General features: G+C 41.5%; 4 protein-coding genes across 6 annotated transcripts; 3 read left to right on the top strand and 1 right to left on the bottom strand.

Moving 5' to 3' along the window:
* Nucleotides 1–1,062: 1,062 nt before the first annotated feature.
* Nucleotides 1,063–3,990, top strand: LOC110506350. Its single transcript, XM_021585908.2, has 2 exons — nt 1,063–1,652; nt 2,070–3,990. Exons 1-2 carry the CDS (start codon nt 1,314–1,316, stop codon nt 3,405–3,407), a joined length of 1,677 nt encoding a protein of 558 aa, XP_021441583.2. The 5' UTR covers nt 1,063–1,313; the 3' UTR covers nt 3,408–3,990.
* A 3,560-nt stretch (nt 3,991–7,550) lies between these two features.
* On the bottom strand, nt 7,551–11,825 carry tk2 (thymidine kinase 2). Of its 2 annotated transcripts, none has more exons than XM_021585902.2 (10): nt 11,587–11,825; nt 10,391–10,461; nt 10,195–10,269; nt 10,004–10,057; nt 9,832–9,921; nt 9,591–9,664; nt 8,937–9,025; nt 8,764–8,843; nt 8,561–8,641; nt 7,551–7,744 (listed from the first exon to the last, which is right to left on the bottom strand). In XM_021585902.2, exons 2-10 carry the CDS (start codon nt 10,448–10,450, stop codon nt 7,658–7,660), a joined length of 690 nt encoding a protein of 229 aa, XP_021441577.1. In that variant the 5' UTR covers nt 10,451–10,461; nt 11,587–11,825; the 3' UTR covers nt 7,551–7,657. The 2 variants fall into 2 exon arrangements, with proteins under 2 accessions (XP_021441577.1, XP_036819385.1); XM_036963490.1 differs by having other exon boundaries at nt 10,391–10,428; nt 11,587–11,755.
* A 2-nt stretch (nt 11,826–11,827) lies between these two features.
* Nucleotides 11,828–14,723, top strand: LOC110506349 (chemokine-like factor). Its single transcript, XM_036963491.1, has 5 exons — nt 11,828–11,961; nt 12,251–12,396; nt 12,869–13,024; nt 13,146–13,241; nt 13,530–14,723. The coding sequence occupies exons 2-5, from the start codon at nt 12,289–12,291 to the stop codon at nt 13,635–13,637; spliced, it is 468 nt and encodes a 155-aa protein (XP_036819386.1). The 5' UTR covers nt 11,828–11,961; nt 12,251–12,288; the 3' UTR covers nt 13,638–14,723.
* A 235-nt stretch (nt 14,724–14,958) lies between these two features.
* LOC110506347 (CKLF-like MARVEL transmembrane domain-containing protein 3) lies at nt 14,959–20,835 on the top strand. Of its 2 annotated transcripts, none has more exons than XM_021585903.2 (5): nt 14,959–15,259; nt 17,526–17,681; nt 18,513–18,608; nt 19,119–19,199; nt 19,940–20,835. In XM_021585903.2, the coding sequence occupies exons 1-5, from the start codon at nt 15,140–15,142 to the stop codon at nt 20,162–20,164; spliced, it is 678 nt and encodes a 225-aa protein (XP_021441578.1). In that variant the 5' UTR covers nt 14,959–15,139; the 3' UTR covers nt 20,165–20,835. The 2 variants fall into 2 exon arrangements, with proteins under 2 accessions (XP_021441578.1, XP_021441579.1); XM_021585904.2 differs by having other exon boundaries at nt 14,969–15,259; nt 19,082–19,199.

The raw sequence follows: 20,835 nt of genomic DNA, 5'->3' as shown, positions 1-20,835 counted from the left end.
CCGAGGAGTAGTGGTTGTAATATAGGAGGAGGACCATTACTATTGATACACATAGGGATAGTAGAGGAGGGAGCTGGGAATGAGGAGTGTTTGTATGGCATCCAAAAGTGCAGAAACAGTGTAGCGCAATTATCTACATTGGCTAAGTGTTTCCAACCAATCGAATCCTGCCATGTATAACGCATGGGAATATGTTGTGACATCCTGTCCGTTGACAGCCATTCATTCCCCTCTGATCTGCTCTGAATGTTGTGTTCGGGTGGTGGGCTAACTAGCTAATGTAAATCCGACTGAGCAGATGGCCTGTGCCGTTGCTCTGCTCCTAATTACCCTCGTTGCCCAGTGCAAGGCTCCTATTAGGGTGTGCCAGCAGAAAGCTAATTTCATCTAGTGCCACTGCACTCTAGATAATAAGTCCACAGCGTCCATTATGAGGCTTTGTGGATACTGCACTCACCCAGATCTTATTGACTTAGGAGGGGAATCATTTCAAACTGTGTTTTCCTTCCTGATGTGACAGACAAAGCAGAAGAGAGCTCTCTGGAGCTGCTCTGGTCTCTGTGGCGAGTTAGAGGTGACCATAGGTCAGGTGGACATCATCTGTGATAGAACCTCATAGATGTGTCTTACAGTGATGTTTGGAAGGTATCCAATCACCTACCTAAATGTCTGAAAAATCACCATGCCATTGAAAAACAGTTTTAACATGATCACTATTAAACTGAAACATGCTCTAAATCAGGCTGCTGCAGCTATGCATTCATAATTCAAGGGTTTATCATCATTCTCTATCTCATTGTTTTTGGTGGAACATGTACTGTAACATATATCACCTGTAGCAGCACAGAAAAACAACCTGACGGAGAGAGATACACTGGAAGTTGATTAATTAACATTACAGAGAAGAGCTGGTCCAGCCGTTTCATCATCATCTCAGGTTTGTGGCATGATTAGAATGATGTATTTTTCTTTCCTGTAGCGCCATCTGTTGGAAGATGCATGTCTTCAGTCTAGAAAGGATATGTTATATTTTGTCCTCTAGATGTCAGTCGTGCTGTGCAACACAAAGCCGATACTGAAGGAGAAACTTCATTGATACATGGGCAAATCTAATGTCACCGTAGCCTAACTAGCGAAACAGCCATGCTTCCGCATTTTGTAAATGTTTTACCTACTTGACAAACCTGTCAGAACAATATCAATGGTGTACCGTCTTTCACTTCCACTCGTCATACTTCCTTGTTCCTATGTTATTTCTAAATCCGATAAGAAGGGTGTAGCCTAACTGAATAGTATTTTTCAACCAAAAAAACATGAAGGATGGTGTCGGTGACCAAACGCCTGTAGCGCGTAAAGAGGCTTTCGACAATTACCTAAATTACTATGATCAGATATGGAGTAAAGGTAACCTGAAACTATGCCAAGAGAAACAGGATACCGTGGGAGCTAGACGATTTTTGCTGTTAGAGACAGACCCCGGAGAAAGATTTTCTAATTTGGACTTTTACCTTACTGCATTCGAATGCGTAAAATCCGGCTTTAAAGATTGTCGGGCATTCTTCAGTGCGCTCATCAAAGCCACAGAGGTGTTGGAGATGTTCTGTGTAAATCTGTTTCTTTACCCATGGAAGAAGGAGATCAAGATTCTCAAGGTAAAAAATATAATTGGCATGGTATTCATAGTTCGATTTCGACAATTAGGCCTAGCCTGCTTTTATCTTGCGCAATGCACCCAAGCAAATGGGTTTAGATTTAGGCTAGCCTAATGCAGATGTACAAATTATTATCATCATAGTAAGAAATAGAGGGATAATATATGACTATGGTTTCACATTGAAACGCCATCTCTAATCACAAGCCACATATTCAAAGGTGCAGCTGTCACATATCAGGAAGTGAAAGTAAACTGTACAGGCTAAATTATTTGCCGGGCTTGTGAAATGTCAAAAAGTGAAGCATGATTTGAAACTGGAGAGGATTAAAGCACAGATCTCTATACTGTAGTGATCATTTTCTTACGTTTCATTGAGTTGTTGTTGTGATAATTAAGACTCTTATCTCCCACTCAGACTTTCACTGGCCCCTTTGTCTACTGCATCCAGCCGGTCCTGACAAAGCGTGCCACGAAAAGTATCCTTGAAATAATAGGGTATCATCTGGAGACTGACACAGAGTACCGACTCACAGACAATGCAGACCCTGAAACAGCCATGAAAATGGGTTTTGAGCTTTTCCTGGCCCGAACAGAGTGCGAGTACCTGTTGGAGCTCATGGGTCAGCGGTCACAGCCTGAGTGTCTGGAGATTCTACAGAGGAGAGCTGCACCACTACATAACACCCAGGCTGCCGAGGAGACAGCAAAGGACTCTGAAACGGAGCCCTCACAAATGCAAAAACAAGAGGAGAATGAAGATAAGGGTCTATCTAATGGTTGTTCCCTGGTAGACCCAGGACCGGTGGAGACAGATGAGGGAGACTTAACCGAGGAGAACCGTGTCACTGCTAGCACACCAGGCAGGCAACAGGATGATGGACAGATAACCCTCAACTTGGAGGTCCAGCCCATTCAGACGACACACTCTCCAGGAATCAGACCACCCAGGGCATTCTTGAACGATGACCGGTCTATCCTGGAGATGCAGCAGAATTACCCAGACCTTGCCATAAGGCAGAAGCCAATATTCAGTAAGCCACTGGGTGGACCTCCTGTAGTGCGGAGGCGACTTATCAAAGAGAACACACCCGAGGAAGGTAGCAGTCCAGCCAATTTAGTTGGCAGTGATGTAAGTGGTCTCCAGTTCATCTCATTTCACACCACAGCAGCACCAAAACCCCATCTCACAGAAGCAGTCCCAAAACTCCAGCCTCCAGAAGATAAGGCCTGCGAGACTACTGCCACGATCCATGTACCAACTCCTCCACAGGTAGAAGTGACCAGAGAGGGTCAGGAGGCAGATGATGCAGACGAGCTGAGCAAGCTGGCTGAGAGGATTGGCCAATTGCATGTCCATGAGCATAAGGTGGATAACCTGAAATACCCTGTAGAAGAGACAGCACTGCCGCATGCCAGTTGCCATGATGGGTCCCCTCACCAGGATTCTGCAGGGTACCAGAGCCAGCCTCTAATGTGCCATTCCTCTCTGGTGCCGGTCTGTAACATCCCAGGCTGTAGCAGCTGTGAAGTAGCAGACAGTCCCCACAAACACGTTCCTGGTAGGGACACCATCAAAGAGCCACCTCACACCATCTATGTCCCAACCAGCCACCTGGACCCCCCAGTGCTAGACCCTACTGCTGCTGACCACCAGCCCTCCGCAGGCCCTCAGCACAAGGACATGGAGGGCCCCATCCTTCAGCCCTCAGAGGACGAGCTGCTTCAGACATATGTCATGGTGGACGAGCCTTAGAGGAAGTAAGGTTATGATTGAATGCTGGTGCTCCTGGACCGTCAGAACACACAGAGATAAATTGATTGACATGCCTGTTCAGGTCTATAACATCACTTGCCTCTAAGTTGTTTTGGTCTGGGGCGATTCAATCAGTGGAGGCTGCTGATGGGAGAACGGCTCATAATAATGGCTGGAACGGAGCAAATGAAATAGCATCAAAACCATGTTTGATGTATTTGATGCCATTCCACCCCTTTCTGCCTCAGCCATTACCACGAGCAGGTCCTTCCCAATTAAGTTGCAACCAACCTCCTGTGGATTCAATGTACGGAGGTGACGGAAATAATTACTTAATTTAATTTATTTCCTCTTCAGTATTTTCTGGTCTTTGCTTTGTACTCTTTCTTAGGAGACTTTTAATACAATGTCAATTATGCTTGACCTAATTTACGAGGTGGAGGTAATGTTTCCACTGTGTCCTCTTACAGTGACAGTGCCTTAGTGAAATGAATTCTATGCCAATCCTGCACTTACTTTCCTTGCTCATTGTCATTGGGACTACTGAATGCTTTGTAATGTTTATGGAAATATAAGTCCAATTCTATTCAGTGTTTTTTTTAACTAAAATGTGTTCTTCAGAAGTTCAAATGGATCATACAAAATAGACAGTTACACTAACTTTCAAATCGGCAATAGAGCATACATTAACATATGTTATTATACAAAATCCCTTTTTAGGTATTTATTAAAACGATCTCAGCAAAAGAGTACAATCTTTAGCACAATAACTGCTGGTCCTGTTCACAACTAAGTACAATTCCAGCCTGACAACATGTTCCTCTATATATTAGCAGTAAATAAAATAAGAGCAAAACACATCTCAGCACATGTTGGAAAGCGACTTGTAGCAGTAAATATACAGTATGTTAGTCAGCAGCCCCCTAAAATATATGCTTTGTATTACAGAGGTGATACTTCTATGTCCCAGCAATTGTAAAATGGAGGTATAATTTTAGGGCTGACACCACGTGACCAACGTTAAGAAACCAACAGTGTACCATGTTCCCGTATAGAGATAATCCATCATGGTCAGTGAAACAAACAAAAACAAGCAAGTGCTTATGTAACATATGTTGGAATGCGACTTGTAGCAGTAAATATACAGTATGGAATACTTGCGGTCTGAAAATGTACCGGTCAGAGAGTTGTTCTAAGACAGTGTGTAAGATAACAGAAACTCCACAAGCTCATTCTGGTGTTCTCTCTTGGATTATAATTACCTGCTTACAGACAACAAACATATTTACTGCCATTGTTGGTGCAGCATATATACAGTGCCTTCGGAAAGTATTCAGACCCCTTGGACTTTTTCCACATTTTGTTACGTTACAGCCTTTTTCTAAAATGTATTAAATAAATTACAATCCTCAGGAATTCCACACACAATACCCCAGAATAACAAAGCGAAAAAACTGGTTAAGAAATGTTTGCACATTTATAAAAAATAAGACAGAAATACCTTATTTACATAAGTATTCAGACACTTTGCTATGAGACTCGAAATTGAGCTCAAGTGCATCCGTTTCCATTGATCATACTTACGATGTTTCTATAACTAGATTGGAGTCCAACAGTGGTAATTTCAATTGATTGGACATGATTTGGAAAGGCCCACACCTATCTATATATAGTGGCTTGCGAAAGTATTCACCCCCCTTGGCATTTTTCCTATTTTGTTGCCTTACAACCTGGAATTAAAATATATTTTTAGGGGGTTTGTATCATTTGATTTACACAACATGCCTACCACTTTGAAGATGAAAAATATTTTTTCTTGTGAAACAAACAAATAACACAAAAAAAACTGAAAACTTGAGCGTGCATAACTATTCAATATGACCAGTGCAATAAATCTGCTGGAGCGTGTGCTATGGGTGGGTGTTGCTATGGTGACCAGTGAGCTGAGATAAGGCCCCCTTTACCTAGCAAAGACTTATAGATGACCTGGAGCCATTGAGTTTGGCGACGGATATATAGTGAGGGCCAGCCAACGAGAGCATAGAGGTCGGCAGTGGTGGGTAGTATATGGGCCTTTGGTGACAAAACGGATGGCACTGTGATAGACTACATCCAGTTTGCTGAGTAGAGTGTTGGAGGCTATCTTGTAAATGACATCGCCGTTGTCAAGGATCGGCAGGATAGTCAGTTTTACGAGGGTATGTTTGGCGGCATGAGTGAAAGAGGTTTTGTTGCGAAATTTTGTAATTGTCCACATATTCTAGGTCAGAACCGTTCAGAGTAGTGATGCTAGTCAGGTGGGAGGGTGCGGGCAGCAATCGGTTGAAGAGCATGCACTTCATTTTACTAGCATTTAAAAGCAGTTGGAGGCCACGGAAGGAGTGTTGTATGGCGTTGAAGCTCGTTTGGAGGTTTGTTAGCACAGTGTCCAAAGGTCCAGATGTATACAGAATGGTGTCGTCTGCGTAGAGGTGGATCAGAGAATCACCAGCAGCAAGAGCGACATCATTGATATATATACACAGAGGAAAGAGTCATCCAGAGAACTGAGCCCTGTGGCACCCCGATAGAGCTGCCAGAGGTCCGAAAAAGAGGCCCTCCGATTTGACACACTGAGCTCTGTCTGAGAAGTAGTTGGTGAACCAGTTGCTGCATGGGGTGCTGAGGTGTTGGCCGGGGTAGGTGGAAAGCAAGGCCAGCCATGGAAAAATGCTTATTGAAATTATCGATTATTGTAGATTTATGGGTGGTGACAGTGCTTCCTATCCTCAGTGCAGTGGGCAGCTGGGAAGAGGTGCTCTTATTCTCATTGTGCCACATGCTTGGTGGTGCCCCTTGCTGAGTGGTGTTACAGACTTCTGAAGGTAATTGATTGCATCAGATCTTATTTAGGGGCTTCATAAAATTTTTTTTAAAAAAAAAACCTTTTTGCTAAGTTATTTTTTTCATTTCACTTCACCAATTTGGACTATTTTACATGAAATCCAAATAAAAATGAATTTAAATTACATGTTGTAATGCAACAAAATTGTAAAAACGCCAGGGGGGGTTGAATACTTTTGCAAGGCACTGTAAGGTCCCACGGTTGACAGTTGGAATTGTCCGTAGAGCTCCGAGACAGGATTGTGTCGAGGCACAGAACTGGGGAAGGGTACCAAAACATTTCTGCAGCATTGAAGGTCCCCAAGAACACAGTGGCCTACATCATTCTTAATTGGAAGAAGTTTGGAACCACAAAGACTCTTCCTAGAGCTGGCCGCCCGACCAAACTGCGCAATCGGGGGAGAAGGGTCTTGGTCTGGGTGGTGACCAAGAACCCGATCGTTGCTCTGACAGAGCTCTAGAGTCCTTCTGTGGAGATGGTTGTCCTTCTGGAAGGTTCTGCCATCTCTGGAGCGCTCCACCAATCAGGCCTTTATGGTAGAGTGACAAGACAGAACCCACTCCTCAGTAAAAAGCACATGACACCCCACTTGGAGTTTGCCAAAAAGCACCTAAAGACTCTCAGACCATGATAAACAAGATTCTCTGGTCTGATGAAACCAATATTGAACTCTTTGGCCTGAATGCCAAGCGTCACGTCTGGAGGAAACCTGGCACCATCCCTACGGTGAAGCATGGTGTTGGCAGTATTATGCTGTGGGGATATTTCTTTAGCATCAGGGATTGGGAGACTAGTCAGGATCGAGGGAAAGATGAATGGAGCAAAGTACAGAGAGATCCTTGATGAAAACCTGCTTCAGAGCGCTCAGGAACTCAGACCGGAGTGAAGGTTCACCTTCCAACAGGACAACGGCCCTAAGCACACAGCCAAGACAGCGCAGGAGTGGCTTCGGGGACAAGTCTCTGAATGTCCTTTAGTGGCCCAGCCAGAGCCCAGATTAGAACCCGATCAAACATATCTGGAGACCTGACAACAGCTGTGCAGCAACACTCCCCATCCAACATGACAGAGCTTGAGAGGATCTGCAGAGAAGAATGGGAGGAACTCCCCAAATACAGGTGTGGCAAGCTTGTAGCGTCATACCCAAGAAGACTCAAGGCTGTAATCGCTGCCAACGGTGCTTCAACAAAGTTGAATTAGCAAACATTACTAAAAACCTGTTTTTGCTTTGTCATTATGGGGTATTGTGAGTCGATTGATGAGGGGGAAAAAAACAATTTAATCAATTTTAGAATAAGGCTGTAACCTAACAAAATATTGAAAAAGTCTAGGGGTCTGAATCATTTTCGAAGGCACTGTACTTCAGTCACACATTGCTCCCTGATAAAATCTTCTCTCTGTTCTCCTCATACTGGAGGATCATCTTCTGCAGGTCATCGTCTGCCGAAATTACCTGAAAATATAGAAATACAAATACACTGAGTATACCAAACATTATGAACACTTTCCTAAAATTGAGTTGCACCCCTCCCCCATTGCTCTCAGAACCGACTCAATTCGTCAGAGCATGGAGTCTTCAAAGTGTTGAAGGCATTCCACATGGATGCTTGCCCATGTTGACTCCAATGCTTCCCACAATAGTGTCAAGTTGGCTGGATGTCCTTTGGGTGGTGGACCATTCTTGATACACACGGGAAACTGTTGAGCGTGAAAAAAACGGCATCGTTGCAGTTCTTGACACAAACCGGTGCACCTTGCACCTACTCCCATACCCCGTTCAAAGGCACTTCAATGTGTTGTCCTGCCCATTCACCCTCTAAATGGCACACATACACAATCCATCTCACAATTCTCAAGGCTTAAAACTCATTCGTTAATGTATCTCCTCCCCTTCATATACACTGATTGAAGTGGATTTACCAAGTGATATCAATAAGAGATCATAACTTTCATCCGGTTTTGTATCCTCAGTGTATATATATCATTAAATACTGTGAAACTGCCTTTACAGATTATAACTGTAAAGGCAGTTACTGTAACTGTAACTTGATACAAAAACAGAGCTGTGTTTAACAATCACTTACCTGCATGCCTGCCTTTCTATTGAACAATGGACTATTTCCCAACAATGGAAAAACAAGGACTCCTTGACATAGATGACCAATACTCTGGCGCTTATCACAGGAGACACTAGAACGTATAAACAATGTTCCTCATTAATTGACCATTGTCCTCCAAAACGCACGCCTGAAAAAGATTGATCACTCACAAGGACTGGAGCAGGAACATTGAAGGATGTTTTCTTTATCAGCCAGTCTTCATACAGCTGATGGATTGCCTCTAAATATTCCTTTTAAAAGAAAAAGCAAGAAAGATAGTAGGATGAGAGAGTAGGGCAAGAGACGAGTCTTAAAACTCCTCTGAATTTAGACCAAGAACAGCACTGAGAGTTTGTCATTCTTCTACCCTCACCAAAGGAATGATCTTCTCCTCCTCCCTGCATCTCTCTTTTAGCCTCTCATGGCAGGTCTGTGGAGACGACTGGAGATAAACTGAAACAGAGGAGGAACTAAATGAACAAGATTCTACCAAGGACCCAACATCATCAGAATAAAGTAGAAAGCTTGTGTTTCTGCACAGCTTACCGATAAGATCCACCGGAATGGCAATGTTCTGAGTGATCCACTCAAACCACTCACTAAGAACAGCAAAGTCCACCTCGGGCATCTTCCCACTGCAGAGAGCAAAATATTGTGAAGTACATCAAATGTATTTTATTTTATTTATCCATTATTTTACCAGGTAAGTTGACTGAGAACACATTCATTTGCAGCAACGACCTGGGGAATAGTTACAGGGGAGAGGAGGGGGATGAATGAGCCAATTGTAAACTGGGGATTATTAGGTGACTGTGATGGTTTGAGGGCCAGATGGGAATTTAGCCAGGACACCGGGGTTAACACCCCTACTCTTACGATAAGTACCATGGGATCTTTAATGACCTCAGAGAGTCAGGACACCCGTTTAACGTCCCATCCGAAAGACGGCACCTTACACAGGGCAATCACTGCCCTGGGGCATTGGGATATTTTTTTAGACCAGAGGAAAGAGTGCCTCCTACTGGCCCTCCAACACCACTTCCAGCAGCATCTGGTCTCCCATCCAGGACTAACCTTGCTTAGCTTCAGAAGCAAGCCAGCAGTGGTATGCAGGGTGGTATGCTGCTGGCATGAATGAACTAGATTGGGCACAAATGAAAACCAGCTATAAGCTGGTGTGAAATATACCATGTGCATTACCTTCTGTAAAGATTTTCCACAAAGATGTACTTGGCACTGTAGATGGACCTTTCCATCATTCTCATTGGGGCGGACTAGAATCAACAAACACAAAACAGACCATGTTAATTATGCAATGTAAAATCAAAGTCGTCGTACTTGGCGAAAGAGAAATCTGTACTATTGATAAAAAACATGCAACAGTAGTGAAACAGTAGGAGATCAGTGCAACCTGTTCTGTGCAATGTTTTAGAGTGCCTACTATTGTTGAGAGGTGTTGGTCCAGCATGGTTAGCTGGATATAAGTCTGTAGAGTGATGCCCCATCGAGTAGGGTCCTGGTACATTAACCCCTGCAGGATGGGAGTAGATCTAACATCAGCATACAATATGTCATTATCAAAATGAACCATCTTCTATAGAATGGTCACGTACCAGGGGGTTGTGTCCTCGAACATTCCTCCATTTGGAAACTGGCTCAGTCAGCACCTGAGAATTCAAAACTAAAATTGTGATTTCATTTGACCTTTTGTTTTACACACAGTGCAGCACAAGGGACAAAAGGAAAATGAAGGAATGCAAAATGTTGAACAAGCGTGTTGAATGTTTTTTTTTATTTTTTTTACCTCAATGTTACTGGTTTTGCTGAAATACTCCAGGCATGTTGTCTTCCCACTAGCAATATTCCCCTCTATACAGATCTAAAGAAAAATAACAAGATACATTGTGTTGACTTCTCCCTCAGGTATATAGGCTTCAAATGTCTTAGTATCAATTCAAAAGATTTTGAAGGATTTAAAATTACAGTGTACCAGTACATACCACTAACTTATTCTTCTCCCCATTCCGCACCAGCTTTCCTTGGGAGGAGTAAGACTGCATTGTGAGATAAGCTGAAACCAAGAAGCCAGGTTAAGTCAGTACCTATGGTCAAGCCAAACAGAGAAGGGTGTTAATATGGGTGATGTATGCAGGGCGATAGCTTTCTGCCCTGGTTTGGATAGAGCAAATTGATGAGCAAGTAGCCTCACTGAGAGTAGTGGTAGATAATAGCAGTGCTCATGGATGAGTCTGACAGGAATGGCCATGTCTAGTTAGCATTCATTTTACATTTCAAATCAAATCAAATTTTATTTGTCACATACACATGGTTAGCAGGTGTTAATGCGAGTGTAGCGAAATGCTTGTGCTTCTAGTTCCGACAATGCAGTAATAATCAACAAGTAATCTAGCTAACAATTCCAAAACTACTACCTTATAGACACAAGTGTAAGGGGATAAAGAATATGTACATGAAGATATATGAATGAGTGATGGTACAGAGCGGCATAGGCAAGATACAGTAGATGGTATTGTGTGCAGTATATACATATGAGATGAGTATGTAAACAAAGTGGCATAGTTAAAGTGGCTAGTGATACATGTATTACATAAAGATGCAGTAGATGATATAGAGCACAGTATATACATATACATATGAGATGAATAATGTAGGGTATGTAAACATTATATTAGGTAGCATTGTTTAAAGTGGCTAGTGATATATTTTACATCATTTCCCATCAATTCCCATTATTAAAGTGGCTGGAGTTGAGTCAGTGTGTTGGCAGCAGCCACTCAATGTTAGTGGTGGCTGTTTAACAGTCTGATCCTAGGAACGCGAAGCGAGGCGGCCATCTCTGTCGGCGCCGGAAGTACTAGTACTACTACTACATTTGCATCAAATTTAAATTCTTTACAGAATGTATTGGTGGTAGCTAAAGTGAGCTCAATGTACAAGTGTATTGTTTCTAAACATTTTCTGTCACATTGTATTGTAAACTTGGCAATTCAAAATGTAACAGTATGAGCCGGCCTATGTTGTTAATATGTTCTGTTGTTCTGACGCAACATTGTAACTTACATCATTTGTAACATGACATTGTAACATTAGTCTACAGGGTGTTTCATTGTATCACTCTGTACCGAAACAATGTTTCAGACCAGCGAATAAATAAACCTTGCGCAAGGGCACTTACTTGAGACGAGCTGTGTGTTGTTACTATGGCCTCTCGTCTGGCAGAGCTCGCCGCGCGCATCACCAAATATTTTGCAGGGAATAGCCACTAATCGCGCTGACCTCACAGCAGTGTGGGAATATAGTCGTGTAGCAGATCTCCACAAATTGTTAATACAAATAGATGTAAAGGAAATCTCGCATAATTATCTGAATCACACACACAGCGCTCGACCGTGAACTGGCACTCCAGTTCCGTGTGTCAAATAACCTCTTCCTGGTTCATGATATGGATATGTAGTTTTTTTCTATTGGTTGGAGCGCTTTATTTGTTCTGAGACCTGCATTCCCTCCACCAACTGCCATCACCATTGAGGGCAAAGGGACTCGTGTATAGGTAACACTGCTACCGTGATTTATGCCAGACTATCAGTACAGCAATGATGAGGATCATTAACATATATAGGGCTGCTCATAATGTTTTTACGCCTCTATGTCTGTAGGCCTACATGAGAAAGTCAATCAAATATTTTCTGATTGTAATATTCTATACAGATTGATTGACATTTTCAGATCATGATTAGTTTGTTTAGTGGCATGCAAGCAGTATGATACGGCTTAGTATGTTTAGAAGTGACTGCAACGGACTGTAATTTCCTGCAACTGAAAGGAAATTGCTTCTTCAGGAAACACAGACTCTGAGCTGGTTCTTTTGAAACGTAACATGACAGGCGACTGTTCCAAAACAACCAGTAACATCCCTTCATTACCCATGGAGGTTGATACTGCTTTTCTCAGATCCTTGAGGGGTGTCCTTAAATTAGCAGAGATGGTGAGACATTTTTTCATACTTTGTTAAACCATTGGGTTTTGGAAAGACTTATCACCACAGATAAAGCCATATATCTGGTGTACATTTGATAAAAACAGCAAGAATATATTACACAGTATTGTTACAGGATATTACAATAGCTTACTCTTACAGAGAGATTATGTTGATTTACATTATTTCCTAAATATGTTGTCTATGACAAAGCAGAACTAGAAGTGAATGTCAGAGTTGTAGTTCCTGTGAACTGTACAAACGTTAAACCCTGCAGTTGATGATGACGGTAAACAAGATACTGCATGCCCTCTAGTGGACATTACATTTTAATCAATAAAAACGACCCTAATTTTCACAGCTTTTGGTGTGAAACAACCATTTCAATTTGTAGGATTAGACTATCCTTAAATATCTTTGAATGGAAACAATCAATTAGCATTTCCTATAATTTCCTAATTGCCAATGCTCTCTGTTTCAGGGGACTATGTTTGTAGCATTTGTGTGTTTTGCTGTAGCATCCAGGCCCAAATACATTGCAGCTACATGCATGGAGTTTGTGATCACATTCTCCCTGCTTCTGCTGTACACACTGAAGTTGAACAAGAAGCTGACTCTGTTCTTCTGGCCTCTCGTTGTAAGGAACCTATTCAATTGCAGTACAGTGTTTACTGTAGGTCTTTCACATTGATTAACTGCTGTGAAAATGTCAGGCAGTCAAGCTTTCTGAGTAACTTCCATTGTCTTTTCTTCTTCAGGATTTGTTCAACTCACTGTTTGCAGCAGTCTTCATTCTTATCCTGAGTCTGATAGCAGTGTCCACTTACACAGTTACAGGGACCCTGGGTGGAGGGGTGAGATAAAAACAAATGTATTCCTTGTTGACCTTCTATTTGGGGACCTTGTAGAACTGGGTTTCTGGGTGAAGCCTCATCTTACACACCATCCTGTCAATAATGAACTGCCCGGAGGAAATACAATCCTTATGAACATTTCCACTAATGTGAATATATACTGTAATCCCACATTTGGCACCCAGTACAACTAATGAATGAACTATTACAAAGAAATGTCAGCTATAATTCTATCTTGTAGCCTATATCTGATATTAACACTGAGTCTTGTATACTTTCCCTATCCAGATAGTGGGTTTCATAGCAACAGGCCTGTGGTGTGTGGATGGTTGCATGCTTTTCAAGAGGGTCACATTCAATCAACCAAGAACAGCAGCAACTGGCACTGTGAAGTGAAGACACCACAATTGTCTCTTCAGATGCTCACTCTCAGAGTTCCTCTGTCCAGTGTCTGTGTTCTTTCGCCCATCTTAATTTTGTGCACCGGGGCCTCCCACTCCTCTTTCTACTTTGGTTAGAGCCAGTTTGCACTGTTCTGTGAAGGGAGTAGTACGCATCTTCAGTTTCTTGGCAATTTCTCGCATGGAATAGGCTTCATTTCTCAGAACAAGAATAGACTGACGAGTTTCAGAAGAAAGTTATTTGTTTCTGGCCATTTTGAGCCTGTAATCGAACCCACAAATGCTGATGCTCCAGATACTCAACTAGTCTAAAGAAGGCCAGTTTTATTGCTTCTTTAATCAAACAACAGTTTTCAGCTACTAGCATAATTGCAAAAGTGTTTTCTAATGATCAATTAGCCTTTTAAAATTATAAACTAACACAACATGCCATTGGAACACAGGAGTGATGGTTGCTGATAATGGGCCCCTGTACGTCTATGTAGATATTCCATTAAAAATCAGCCGTTTCCAGCTACAATAGTCATTTACAACATTAACAATGTCTACACTGTATTTCTGATCAATTTTGTTATTTTAATAAACAAAACATGTGCTTTTCTTTCAAAAACAAGGACATTTCTATGTGACCCCAAACTTCTGAAAGGTAGTGTATGTGTAGGTTTAAAGGGGCAATCAGCAGTTGAAACAATAACAAAGCTTGGCCCTGGCCCATTTTGGTAAAAACCTGAAGGATATGGGGCTGGATAAATGTAACCACTCTCAAATTCATAGATAGAATTAGGGACTGACCATCAATGATATCAACATTGTAGTTTTAACCATGTTTCGAGGCTATATAGTGTTTGTTTACACTTAATTTGTTTACAATTATTGGAGTAAAACAAGCTTATATTTTGTGTTCTGATGGGGTATGGCAGTAGAACTAAGCTCATGAGGCATTTATATGAGTACATATATCATTAATTTCTAAATCCAAAAATTGATGTATCAACTGTAGATTGCCCATTTGTGTGTATAGCCTAATCAATGCAATAACACAATTATCATGTATAAAAAATAAATACGCCTTTTAAACCTAGGCCTGTATCATTTTTTAAACAATGTCAGATTACATGTAGGCCGAGTCTATTTCTACTTTATTCTTAAGTAATGTTTCTATTGCATTTTGAGTTGTTTATGACGTTCCCATAAAGTTGGACCATAGCCCTATAAAGTTAAAACAGATTATTTATAAAACTCGAGGGATACATCACAACAATTTTAACAAATACATTACAGTATTTTAGTTTTGACGCATGCACTTAGCCCAGTCAACTAACATCTCTTCTGGAATGCAGATGTTGCGCCTTTGTGAACTACGTTTTCGCACTGTCATTATTTCCGTTTCCACTTCAACAAGCAACACTCTTTTTTCGGGGCTTTGCATTTTCCACTCTCAACTCTTCCAGCCCGCTGGATCTGTAACCATTACTCAAGTCAAACGTTATCTTTGAAATGGGGGACATCGAAGCTCCCGGTACGACTGGACCGCGCCAAAGTGTCCTTCAAACGATTCTCCCAATCGCAAAAGAATTCGCATCTTCACGGAAAGGACAACTTCTTATTGCAGAAGTGGTAACGTAGCATTTCAAATAATATATTAGTGTCTTTATTTCCATTGTTTCTTCCGAATACTTTTCTTCAACGCTGCCAAGACAAACAGATGCGTAGAAGTTTAGTGGGCGGGGTGCACTCGATTTAACGGGTTTGTGCTATTCAGTGTAACGCTTTTGAACGCTCAAAAGTAGTTTTTTGTTGGGATTAATTTATCCGATCCTAACCAATTCTTCAAACAGCTGTTTAAGTTAAACTATATGGAAAGCACATCCATTGAATTCTGCCCATTTCTATTGAGGTCAATGTGTCCATCACACGGTTCTCATTTAGGCAAGGGAGCGTTTTGTTTTCGTCAAAGGCGCTAAAAAAAAGTATTTATGAATTAGTTCGCCAAATATTTTTTTTACTTTGGAAGAAGGTTTTAAGTTTACGACTGACTACATTTTCATTCAGGTGAGAATTTTGATTTATACCAGTTAAACGAAAGACATAATGCATATGGATCATTTTGGAGGCATGTAGCCTGTAAACTATCATTCATATTCATGTAGCCTAGTGTAGGCCTATTCATGTTTACACAAGTAAGCAATAGACCTTACATACAGCTGTAATGTGTTCTATACTTCATGTGGTCAGTCTACTGTCGGGGGTTCTGCTTTGTATTACTGGATAACTACTAATAGGTTTTGACATGATGTGCCTGTAGCAAAGTAGCCTGTTGTGGGGACACGTTTGCACATGCAATTAAACCAAAATGGTAAAAAATACATTTTAAAAGAGATAGTTTGCTAAAAAATTACAAATCGTTGCAAACAAATGAACTCCATTAATTCTTCAATGAGTATTGATTATTTCAAACCGCAGATATCAGGAAGTGAAACGAGAGTGTTTCTGCTTAGACATCTTCACTGTGAAAGGGGTCATCACCAAGGATTTGAACCGATTGAACACATATGTTATTATCATGGACTCTCCCATGTATGTCATGTGAGATTCAGTTCCTGGATGTGCTGCATGAAACAATGTTCAACCCTCTCAGTCTCTAATTAACTGACTCTGCTGGAGGGCATGTAGCCCAAAATATATACTGTATAGGATAGAGGGCTTTATTAGAGGGCTCTGGCTGACTGGCCCTATAAGGTAACGGAATCAGTCTCCAAGAACAATGCAGCCTCTTTACACACACTTAGAATATGATCCTCTCCCTTGTTATTGCTAGAAGCCACAAGGGTGCTACTATGACTTTAAAAAACTCACAATGAAATATCCTGGTTTTTAGTAGTGGCTCAAGACAGCTGGAAAACATATATGCATAGAGTTTTTCATGATCGTTAATAGCTGGAATGACAATAATGCTGCTTAAGTCGTTTAGTTGGTCGCTCGTAGCATCCAATTGACAAGAAATGTGTTGTGCCAGAATTCTCAGAAGCCAGTTTTAGATACCAAGATTCCTAGAGAATTTACCTTGTTGCTTTACCATGCAGAAACATAGCAGTGGGTGTCTGAGATGAGAAACGTTAGCCATGTCGAGGTCAGACAAAATGTCTGATAAGCAGTTCTGCTGTGCGTTACGAAGATATTCAACGTTATTCAACGATGAAACCCATTCTAAGTGTAAGATAGATGAACAGTGTGCTCAGGGTTGTATCTATTATGAAAGCAGCAGTAGCAGTCTGTGTTGCATTTCGGGGAGTTCCCACCCCAAGGTGAGCCTTGTCTATGGTTTTGATGGCCCAGTGTAACAAATACAAGATGGCTCTGTGGAGATAACAGTGCCTGGGCTTGTCTCGTCCAATGATGTTGGCCCGGAGGAAACTCAGGACAAGGGGATGTAGGAAATCACAAGCACTATCACCAGAAATGCGTTTACAAAGAAAACATAAACTTGTGATTCGTGGAGAGACTGGATGCTGATATTAAAGACTTACGGGCGTCTTTGAAATCACAAAGACAGTTGCATCTTTCAGGATTTGTGATCAACCAGACAAACATGTTTCATGATTAGCTTAAGTGAACAGTCGCGTTAATACATTTGTGTATAAACAAGCAAAAAACGTTTGAACTCACGTACAGTATAGGCTTATAGTGTGTCTGTGAGTGTCTGTGTAGGCCTGTGTGTGTTATTTGTCATTCAACAGCTGCATCTCCTTACAGCTTGAGACAGGAAATGTAAATGCTTCGGGTCACTGCAACATTTCTTGAAAGGGAGATTTTGGACCAAAGTAACTTTAGTACTCTATTAGTCACTGTCTCTATCTCTCCCTCCCTCTGTCTTCTCTGTCAGGCTCTGTCCCTCATCGCGTTCATCTGTTTTGTGGCATCCACGGCAGCAGCCTTTGTCACAGCACCCCTCATTGAGTTCCTGGCTGCCCTCTTCCTCCTTTTTGCCTATTCCACCAAATTCAATGAGCGATTTAAGGGATTCCACTTCCCCCTCATGGTGAGTATACACTGAGTGTACGAGACATTAAGAACACCTTACTAATATTGATTTGCACCCACTTTTCCCTCAGAACAGCCTCAAATCGTTGGGGCGTGGACTCTACAAGGTGTCGAAACCATTCCACAGGGGTTGCTGGCCCATGTTGACTCCGACGCTTCCCACAGTTGTGACCATGTTGGCTGGATGTCCTTTGGGTGGTGGACCATTCTTGACACAAGCAGGAAACTGTTGAGCGTGAAAAAAACATTTCTACCACCTACCACAATTCAAAGGCACTTACATCTTGTCTTACCCATTCACCCTCTGAATGACACAGATACGCAATCCATGTCTCAATTGTTTCAAGGCTTATTTTTTTTATTTTTATATACCTGTCTCCTCCCCTTCATTTACATTTTTTTAACCTTAATTTAACTAACTAGCAAGTCAGTTAAGAACAAATTCTTATTTACAATGACATCTACCCCGACCAAACCTGGACGAATTGTGTGCCGCCTTATGGGACTCCCAATCACGGCTGGATGTGATACAGCCTGGATTCAAACCAGGGACTGTAGTGACCCCTCTTACACTGGGATGCAGTGCCTTAGACCGCTGCGCCACTCGGGAGCCAGAGTGGACTGATTGAAGGGATTGAAGTGGATTTAATGAGTGACATCAATAAGGGCTCATAGCTTTCACCTGGTCAGTCTGTCATGGAAAGAGCAGGTGTTCATAATGTTTTGTACACTCAGTATATGTATGGTCCACTTGGGTACAGTAGGGATGATAGCCAATTTTAAAACAAATGTGAAAACTACATTTTCATTTGTATTATCTCTCTTTTAGGATTTTCTGCGCTGTGTCAGTGCGTCCATTATCTTTTTTATCATCTCCATAATATCAGTTTCCAAGTTCACAGACGGGGCCTCTAAAGCAGCAGGGGTAAGAAAAGCTCTTTGACACTATCCACACATCTCTCATCAAGCCTATGCCACGATCGGAGTTGTATCTCCTCAGCATTTACAGCACAGGCGTCAAACTCATTCCACCGAGGGCTGAGTGTTTGTGGGTTTTCGCTCCTCCCTTGTCCTTGATTGTTGAATTTAGGTCACTAATTAGTAAGGAACTCCCCACACCTGGTTGTCGAGGTCTTAATTGAAAGGCAAAAAAACAAAAACCTGTAGACACTAGGCTTCCCATGGAATGACTTTGACACCCCTGATGTACAGCATACACATTGAACTCTGAAGTTAAGGTTGAACTCAGAAGTCGTGTCTGGTTACTCCGCTGCATTACTTCATTGTGTCTGGATATCATGTTACAGCTAGCTTCTGTCAGACAATTCACCCCCTTCTGGATTTACTAGCTGTTTCATGTTGATATCAAAGGTTTTCTTTTCTTTCCACTCCCTCCAGGTGTTTGGGTTCATTGCCACTATTGTTTTTGCTCTAGATTTTTACTTCATCTTTAATGACCTGGCTAATTTCCTCAAACAAGGAGGGGACTCAGGTGACGAGCCACCAAGAACCTCAGGTAAAGCGTTCTTTCAAATAACGTCTAGTATATAGTCTGATGTAAATCTACATGTCTCCAATGCTGCATACTGTATACTCCTCAGAAACATTCAGTCCTTCCCTGTTCTTCCCACAAAATGGCTACAGGAAATATAGAAATGAGAACTTAGTGCCTCCATTCAGGGTTTTTGTTTCTGTCAGTTCTAATAAAATTTGTTTGGGTAGTTTAGGAAAACAAATAAACTTGCAGTTTGCTGATAGAAATCATAAGCCACATTGTGGACGACATGGCTCAAGTTCACTCAGCCAAGGGTCCCATAGGTCAGTGGGAGTGAATACTCATGGAGTGTGTTTGGGGAGTCAGCACATCGTCTGTGATAATCTTTGCAGATTGTGCTTCGTTCTGACCATGCCGAGTAGCTAATCTATTCAATAAACAAAACATGGTAACATCTGAATTATGATTTCTCATTTGCCATGAAACTGTATCTGATCACAACCTAGTTGTTACTATGTTAATAACATTTATATTAACTCTTTAATCATTTATGTTGTATGTGTTTTTACCTATCACGATTGGCTTCCACGATTTATATAGACTTTATATTCATCTCAAACTTTAATTCCTGATCATTGCATAAGGAGGGCAGAGACCACAGGCCTTCACTTCCCTCTTTGAAAGGAATAGGCACAGACAGACAAAGACATGCATTGCTTATACCCTCAGTGTAAAAGTTTTTTTTTTCTTCTGTGTTATAGAGTACAATGACTCAGACTCTGACTCGGACTGAAGAGGTTCTAGCCCAGGGACCATGTGTCCACCATGCCTGGCAGGAAGACATCCATTCTGCAGACGTCAACGGCATCCCGAAGGATTCACATTTCATTTTAAACCGACGTGAAAACAGGTCTTTAGCGCTTTGGAATGTTGGCACATACAAAATGATCAATTACAGTTACATGATTCTTTTCCAAATGCTCTAAAATTGCCCAAACCCTGAAATACATTTCTGAAGCTGTGAATGAACTGTGGTATTTTTAGTGATGGCTATTGGTTTGCAGTTGCTCAGCCTCCATAATACCAAGAGGAGCATGGGGAACAAAGGCAGATGACACTACATTTTTACACAATTGAAAAGATTGGCAGCTGGTTGGCTGGTTACACCATCTGTCCGATCATCATACTTGCTTTGCTTGACTTTTTCATTTTCTGGTGTCCTTTATTGAAAATGTTGCTGTATCTGATGTGATATCCTAGCGTTAAAATCATTTTTGTGATAGATCCATGTTCACTGAGCTGAGAAGACTGTGCATGGCACTTAGCTACTTCCTAAATGGCCACTTCCTGTTTGAATTTGATTTGTCAGCAGAATTTCTCTTTTCTTCCAATTCCGAAAGCTTTTAATCACGGAGAAGCACTGGGAGACTTTTGTGATTGTGTTTGAAATGTAAACTGCAAATGGGGTAGGACTGCATTCAATTATTGAAAATGGTACACCAAAATGTTTTCCTATTCAGAAGGGTTTTCTTACCAGGTTTGTACATCAAACATTTGTCAATTTGCAGGTCATGTAAAGAAAATAAGAAAGAAATCAGTTGATTTTCAGCTATTTGTAAGCTTCAATTTGTTTAATAAAAAATGAAGACATGTTCAA

Source organism: Oncorhynchus mykiss, chromosome 26 (genome assembly GCF_013265735.2).
Source record: "Oncorhynchus mykiss isolate Arlee chromosome 26, USDA_OmykA_1.1, whole genome shotgun sequence".
Taxonomy (NCBI): domain Eukaryota; kingdom Metazoa; phylum Chordata; class Actinopteri; order Salmoniformes; family Salmonidae; genus Oncorhynchus; species Oncorhynchus mykiss.
Note: the sequence above shows the minus strand (reverse complement) of the source record. Positions and strands in the feature narration are given on the sequence as shown.

What these genes read in the sequence shown, in the direction of transcription:
- LOC110506350 (XM_021585908.2), top strand. Translation starts at nt 1,314, where the DNA reads ATGAAGGATGGTGTCGGTGACCAAACGCCTGTAGCGCGTAAAGAGGCT. An exon ending in AGGAGATCAAGATTCTCAAG is followed by an intron (nt 1,653 to 2,069) that starts GTAAAAAATATA and finishes TCTCCCACTCAG; the next exon opens with ACTTTCACTGGCCCCTTTGT.
- tk2 (XM_021585902.2), bottom strand. Translation starts at nt 10,450, where the DNA reads ATGCAGTCTTACTCCTCCCAAGGAAAGCTGGTGCGGAATGGGGAGAAG. An exon ending in GCAAAACCAGTAACATTGAG is followed by an intron (nt 10,058 to 10,194) that starts GTAAAAAAAATA and finishes TTGAATTCTCAG; the next exon opens with GTGCTGACTGAGCCAGTTTC. An exon ending in AGGAGAAGATCATTCCTTTG is followed by an intron (nt 8,642 to 8,763) that starts GTGAGGGTAGAA and finishes TTCTTTTAAAAG; the next exon opens with GAATATTTAGAGGCAATCCA.
- LOC110506349 (XM_036963491.1), top strand. Translation starts at nt 12,289, where the DNA reads ATGACAGGCGACTGTTCCAAAACAACCAGTAACATCCCTTCATTACCC. An exon ending in TGTTCTTCTGGCCTCTCGTT is followed by an intron (nt 13,025 to 13,145) that starts GTAAGGAACCTA and finishes TTTCTTCTTCAG; the next exon opens with GATTTGTTCAACTCACTGTT. An exon ending in CAGGGACCCTGGGTGGAGGG is followed by an intron (nt 13,242 to 13,529) that starts GTGAGATAAAAA and finishes TTCCCTATCCAG; the next exon opens with ATAGTGGGTTTCATAGCAAC.
- LOC110506347 (XM_021585903.2), top strand. Translation starts at nt 15,140, where the DNA reads ATGGGGGACATCGAAGCTCCCGGTACGACTGGACCGCGCCAAAGTGTC. An exon ending in GATTCCACTTCCCCCTCATG is followed by an intron (nt 17,682 to 18,512) that starts GTGAGTATACAC and finishes TCTCTCTTTTAG; the next exon opens with GATTTTCTGCGCTGTGTCAG. An exon ending in GGGCCTCTAAAGCAGCAGGG is followed by an intron (nt 18,609 to 19,118) that starts GTAAGAAAAGCT and finishes TTTTTGCTCTAG; the next exon opens with ATTTTTACTTCATCTTTAAT.